Raw genomic sequence first — 6,482 nt, forward strand, 5'->3', positions numbered from 1 at the left:
TGAGCTGAAACTCTTTCAGCGGCATTTAGTTTTGGTACAAACGGTGCAATCGTTCCTGGGATGTCTTTAATCCGTGACAGGCGGATGGAATAGTCTGCCTACGTGAAGCCGCCTGGCATCCGCGCACTGCCGTGATTCGAAAAAACACTAAGGAGCCACTAATCCCCGCCCCCCCCCTTCCAATAGCATTTCCGTTTAAGCTAAGGAATCAACCAAGAGCGACGCAGACACAGAAGGCGTTTGAGACTGTACTGTGAGACTGATCCTAAGGTTGGACATTGATCGCTACCCTTCACAGGAACTCGGTGTTTTCTGCACAAGTGCCTCGCCGGCCGCCCACCGCGGTGTCACGGATCCTAGAGCTGGATTCAGAAGTTGCCACCAGGTGGTGTTGTGGAATCAAAAGCGGACCCAGAGTTCCAGTCTAGCAGACGCATTTCCATACCACAACCTGTCGGTGTGCTACTTCCGCATAACCCCTGCGCAAAATTCCCCTTCACAGCCTTGGAGCAGCTGAGGCTGTTCAACTGTCTTCACTGAACTTCTTAGGAAACCTTCTGCTAAGGCCCGAGTTCCCTTCGTATTCTATGAGCCTCTAAGTGATTACTCTCCTCCGCGAGTGGCCGCCTTCCGAATTCGTACCGAAAACCTGTTGGGCCCTTAAGGACAGGGCCGCGTTCCCCTTCAAATCCATGCTGGGAGCAGCCAACCTCGGACTTGGGACAGCCTCCCAATCACCCATCCTCGGGGGTTCTCGAGTGTGGTATGAGCTCGAACAGAAGTCTTGTCTGACGGGCTGTGCCGATCCCGACTTGTCGACTGTTGAGAGCCCGAGACACCAGCTGAGTTCATTCGGGCTCCAGATCGGACCGCCCTGAGGTTCGGTCGGGACACGCAACCAGGCGCAGCTATAGAGGACGTCACTTGTTCCAACCAGATTCTGAAATTGTTAACTCTCATTCAGGCTCCAGTTTGGACCGCCATGAGGTTCGGTAGGGACAAGCCACCAAGTACCGCTATAGAGGACGTTACTTGTTCCAACCAGACCCTTCTACGCTCTAGTCCCTGAAGAGCAAGAACACAGCGGGCTTGCTTTTTGTTTCCCTGCCGATTCATCCGACTCGCAACAGCCTCACTACACCTCGAGCGCACAACTGCTACGTTGCCCGGCTACTCGGCGTGCACGAACAATAATCGGGACTTTTCCAAGCTGCGCCCCTTTTGCCGATACTTTGGAATGACAACAGGTATCCTCATTGTTGCGTCGCAAAGAACTGTTCCGAAACTGAAGCCGAAACGCGGGTGCAGGCAAACCTCAAGCACTTCCCTTACGGTGTAAGCTGCCAGCAATGCAAACGCCAAATCGACCTAATAACCGGTTGCTAGGGTGTTCTTGTTTAGGAGTTGAAGGTGGGTACACACATATGAGCGCACGGCTTTCGGAGCCAATAGGAACCGACGAAAGCTGTGGCGTTGAACGCTTGTCCGGCCGACTGGAAGAGTGACTTCGGATGTGGCGGACTAAGAGGCTAAGGAGCATTCCCTCTTCCACTGACGATGTACCTTGCGTAATGTAATTGAGGTCGCCATACATACACGCACTTGCGCGTGTGTCAGGGGACGCCCGTCAATCCCCGCAAAACTTCCATACCTGCGCGATGACGGGTAAAACATCGTGGCCATACGAGAACACGGAATCCGCCGCCAGGGTTGCAGCTGCCCGACAGAATTCCTGCATCAGCAAAGTGAAAGAGTGAATACTCTAAACGACTCTGGTCTCCTGAACCGCTTGTACAGGCACACGGGGTGACCAGACGCGTAAAATTACCACACAAGTACACGAAGACGCACTAGAGAGGAGAGAACCAGCATTAGACTGCTCTACCTTACGGTATGATCCAAGCTGCGAGTTTAGCCCGTACCTGCGACTCGATGAAGTCTAGCCGATACTCGTCGTCTTCTGATCCGCACACCGGTGTCCCGATCCACCAGGCGTGCGCCTGGGCTTGTTCACGATTGCCCTTCACCTCCTCGACGAGTGTGTCCATTTCCGCAGCCTGCAGTACGGCGGGCCCGAAAAAAAGAGAAAATCTACAGTGAGAGCCCATTGTCTGCTCTACGCCTGTCCTTGTAATCCGGCCAAGGGGTCAACAGTACAAAGGGACTGCGCTCGTTACGAACAACGCAGCAGGTTCCCGTTCGTTTGCTGCGCCTCTGGTATCTTGTGATGCCGTCGCAGCCCAGTTCGGTTTCGGGATTCAAAGCAGGCACTCGTACTCTGTAGAGATCTAAAGCTACTCCTTCACAGACAGGGAAAGAGCTGTACTCATCCGAAAACATAGGACAAAGGAGAGCGGACCCTACCGAGACCAATCACAAAGGTCAATTCAGCAACAAGGCCGCGCCCTAAACGAGGTTCCGTAGATGACGCTTTTCACGCGTGTGAGGCGCATGAGCTGGGATGCACTCATTGAGGCTCACCATAGCAATCACTCCGTTTGCGTCATGAATGAGACGGCCAACCGTCTCGAAAACTTTCGTTTGGAATGGAGTCCGTGCAGACATGCTTTTGTCTTTTGGTGTATGGCCTGACAGCTGCTTCTTTATAGCCTGTACGCAGTAGTTCGCAGTTGGCTTGCTGGGCGATCTGTATGTGTCCCCGTAAGCAGGTAACCATATAAAGCGCGGGGGGCAGATCCGGTACTGTCTCCAACTCGGCGCTACCTACTGATATGGCTGTTTAAGGAAGTGCACCCAGCCACCTGTAGTCTGTAAAAATGAAAAAAGTGCTATTCAGTTAGTCAGCGAAAGCACCACGTTGACGTCTCCAAGTTCTAAGACAGGTTTTCTTTACAGACGTACGGGCCTTCCACTTGCTACGAGCTTAGTATCATTCAGCCTGTACTTGCAATTGTCTGGCAAGACGATTGACATCAATTGCTATTTCAAGTAAGGCGTCTCTAGCATATATATAGCGTCAGGCCCCACTGTCTATCGATTCAGCTGGCAGATCCCCCTTCCTGCCCGAGTTCGGCAGTTACCGACACCTGCTTGCACTTCTCCCAAGTACTATCTGTTTGGTCTATTGTTACGTACTGTCTACTGCCTTGTCGTCGCTGGCAAGCTACACGCTGTAACGCCGTCAGTGACAGGAACAAGCAATGCAAACGCTTGTATTCTGCGCGAGTAGGTTCTCGGATTCCTTACCCCGCCGTACTGCAGCGCCGCCGTGAGAACAGCCAGATGAGTTGTTGAGAGAGTGGCAAGAACATATAAAGCGTCCCACAAGGTCAGGGCCACATTTGTGTCGGCCCCGCATAACTGCGTGCGTGCTTTGAGGGCCTCCGCAGATTCCAGGATCTTGCTTCTGTGAGCTGGTAGGAAGGCCGCAAAGCCCCCATATATGGACTGAGCCGCCAGATGCATGACATCTGAACGCACAGCAACAGTGGCAGCCGCACAGCGCAAGGGCTGGGGGCCAAAAGAGATGTTTCCACAGAAAAAACCTGGTTCAGGAAGATGCCCGCCATACCAGCTGCCCGCTCCATTCCTTCGTAAAGCACCAGTCTCTTAAGATCTGTTAGGACAGCGACCACGAGGAGGTGTTCACACTGAAGTGCGGCCATACGTAATTATTACTTCATCCGTGCCTAAGTCGCAGGAGACCGCAGGAGTGATCTCCCGATCTGGCTCCGTCACGCGTACCAGTTCAGATTCCTCTTGTTTCCCGTTCGCCCGCACTGAGTTCCTGCGCTGCGATGCTAGCTTGGCGCGACTTTACAGGAGTCTCCCGGCCTTTTGTTTTCTGGCTCCAGGCATTGCGTCACTGCGCACTTCGACCGCTACCTATTCCCTTGCTTTCTCACTCCAAGGAGTCTCCGGCTTTCCTCATTTTTGATGCGGGAAGAGTAACTATCACTACTCGCTGAAACCGGGGCCCCGAACAGCCCAAGCCAGCGAGTGATTCCGGCCAAGTAGTTAACGCCACTCCGAGGCGCCCCAAAAGTCAGACGGACTACTGCATGGAGTAAAGGATGGCGTGCGAACAGCAGGGTGAGTTTGGCAGTTCAGTGACTACAGAGCCCATACGTAGTGCCCGGGGCCTAACTGGTGGAGGCCGAGACAGCAGGAGCTCGGGTCAGGCCCCCATACCTCGGCAGCCTTGCACAAAGGCTTCAAGTCGTTCATAGAAAAGTTCTTCTTGCCGGTCGACGCACTCCGAGTACCCTGCGTCCTGCGAGCGTACACGACAGCGCATTCATTCTCTTGCGGAAGCCACCTGAAATTCAACCTCCATGCCTATGAGGTCTGTCCCCACACGTCCCAATCAGGGTAGTTGCTCTATGCGTCGGTATAGCTGAATCCACTCCCGCAGCCAACACGCCGTGCTACGGTTCTGCTCCTTGACTGGACCACGTTAACTCTAAAACATCTGAAGGCGTCAAAGATCAACCATCACAGAAGGGCGGCAGAGCCTCTCCGGTAAAGAACACCGTCTTATCGAACCAGACGCTGTCAAGCGTTAAAAGCTCAGTGGGACAGTGTGTGCGTCCGTGTACCAGTTTGTGAACTGCTCCTCTTCGTTCGTCCTTCGCAAGCAAATTGTCGACGGGCTGCGGAACGCAACTCTTGTGAGGCACGAAGACTCACCGTGTCGTTTCCTGTCCCCAGGACAAATCCCGTTTGAAGCAGCTTGATCCCTTGCAGTAGCAGCGCCGTCGTCGACTGCACAGCCAACCGGCCACTCTGCCAAGGCAGTGCCCCGCCGGCGTTGTACTCACACGGGCCAGCGACAGCGGCCGACGGCCAGCAAACAGGAACGTTGGACGGACCGCTAGACACACTGTCTTCCTGATCTTCACCAGCTGGCGCGGATCCGCGGTCAGCGGTGACGCTGCCGTCGTTTGCAACGTCGCTGTGCCCGCCTAGTAACAGCTTGAGCTCCGACTCCAGACAGCTGTATGCCAAAGGCGCGCCGTGCACGTAAGGCGAAACAGGAGGAAGGAGGGCGAGCAGTGTCAAGCACCGGAGCCTGCAGGGAGCCACGACTCAGAAGTCCCAAAACACCCACGGAGTACATGGGATCGACCCACATATTCCCTTCCTGCTAACAGACCTCAGGGGGAAAGCCCCTGAGAAATACATGCAACCACCAAACGGCCATCATACCGTGCCAGAGCGCGAGCTGCAACAGCCGGCACCGCTCCGAAAAAAGTACCCTGGACAGATAAAAACGGATCTCTCTCGATGCAAGGGGAAAAGGAAGTCTTGCGGCTCAGTTACTACACGTGAGCGCGATGCCAAGGGCGCATGCCAGAGGCGTACCGAGCTGCCCGGGCACGCTTACGAAATTACGTAAACTGGTTGGGCAGTTGGTCATCCGGAAAACGTATACATCAGCTCTGAGTCGCTACTCACTTGGCAAACTGTGACACACCCGGCGACCAGTAGGCGAGCTCTGGGCACAGCTTTAGGTGGGAAAGAAAAACGAACGGCACCAGGCGAGGGCCAGAAACTGTAACAGCAACCACACTCTACGGTGGGGCGCCATGCAGTCTTTCACATTGATGCAAGGGGTCTCGGTGACTTCGCCGACCTGTACATCTCTTACCTTGTTCGTTTTCCGACACCGTCTACCAGTTTCGAGAGCACCTCGGCCGTTTTGCTGGGGCTCACGGGCCCTGGTGTCACTCTTCCGCTGACTGCAAATCCTCCGCTTGGAGGAAATCGCCAAGACTTGCCGTAGAGAGAGTCCAGTAGCTCCCGCGCGTTCTCCTCCTCCTCCGTTCGCTTGTTGCCTTTTCCTAGGCTGTCGCTTTGCAGCTTCTCTTCTTGGCGTTGGAGAAGAGTTAAGAAATCTTGAGGCAGCGGGGCAGTAAGAGCGTGCATCGACTCAGCACTCAGCAGTCGTCCTGGCGCCACGGGTGTCCACCCGTTTACAAGCCTGAGAGAGCTCGCATGGCAACGCGCCCACCGAGACGTGCTCGCAGGAGTAACTAGAACACGGCACTGGACATCACGAACAAACATGGCGAGTAACACGGAGTCGTCTTCCTTGTAGAGGGTCTGACGCGAACCTGCATGTCCGTCTCAAAGCTAGCGGTTTTGAGTGAAAACGCGAAACCGCAATGCAGTCGGCGTCCCCGATGTTTGTCCAAACAGTCGACCACAAGTCAGAAAAGCTAAGAATGCACGAGGGACGTAAAGCATCTGATCCTGAGTGACTTCGAAGCAGGGTGTCTACGTTACGCACTACGGAGACAAAAACGAGGGACACTCGAAACAGGAGCAACGGTGCTTCCTCTCATATCCGTAGCTGTGCCATGATCCACAGGAAGGTTTGGTCCAAAGCACTGCTTGTGTTAACACAGGCCGAGAACAAAAACGACCGGTAAGTCCCCAGGCAGGTACACCACAGGCTCCGGAACCTTCAAGGTTAGTAGCCACCTGAAGCACGAACACAATTTGTTCCCCCCCCCCCC

At 54.5% G+C, this 6,482-nt stretch overlaps 1 protein-coding gene across 1 annotated transcript; it reads right to left on the reverse strand.

Annotated features, from left to right (window-relative positions):
• Nucleotides 1-465: 465 nt before the first annotated feature.
• Nucleotides 466-6,475, reverse strand: CSUI_009188 (n-acetyltransferase b complex non catalytic subunit). The gene is made up of 8 exons (XM_068069304.1): nt 5,612-6,475; nt 4,651-5,032; nt 4,153-4,234; nt 3,208-3,431; nt 2,482-2,610; nt 1,923-2,057; nt 1,652-1,732; nt 466-1,065 (listed from the first exon to the last, which is right to left on the reverse strand). The coding sequence occupies exons 1-8, from the start codon at nt 6,028-6,030 to the stop codon at nt 961-963; spliced, it is 1,557 nt and encodes a 518-aa protein (XP_067918722.1). The 5' UTR covers nt 6,031-6,475; the 3' UTR covers nt 466-960.
• Nucleotides 6,476-6,482: the final 7 nt, after the last annotated feature.

Source organism: Cystoisospora suis (genome assembly GCF_002600585.1).
Source record: "Cystoisospora suis strain Wien I chromosome Unknown contig_5388, whole genome shotgun sequence".
In the NCBI taxonomy this organism is placed as follows: Eukaryota; Apicomplexa; class Conoidasida; order Eucoccidiorida; family Sarcocystidae; genus Cystoisospora; species Cystoisospora suis.

Coding starts and splice junctions, on each gene's coding strand:
- CSUI_009188 (XM_068069304.1), bottom strand. CDS start 6,030: ATGTTTGTTCGTGATGTCCAGTGCCGTGTTCTAGTTACTCCTGCGAGC. Junction 1,733..1,922: donor TAGACTTCATCGAGTCGCAG/GTACGGGCTAAA, acceptor TTGCTGATGCAG/GAATTCTGTCGGGCAGCTGC. Junction 1,066..1,651: donor TTTTACCCGTCATCGCGCAG/GTATGGAAGTTT, acceptor CTTGCTCTTCAG/GGACTAGAGCGTAGAAGGGT.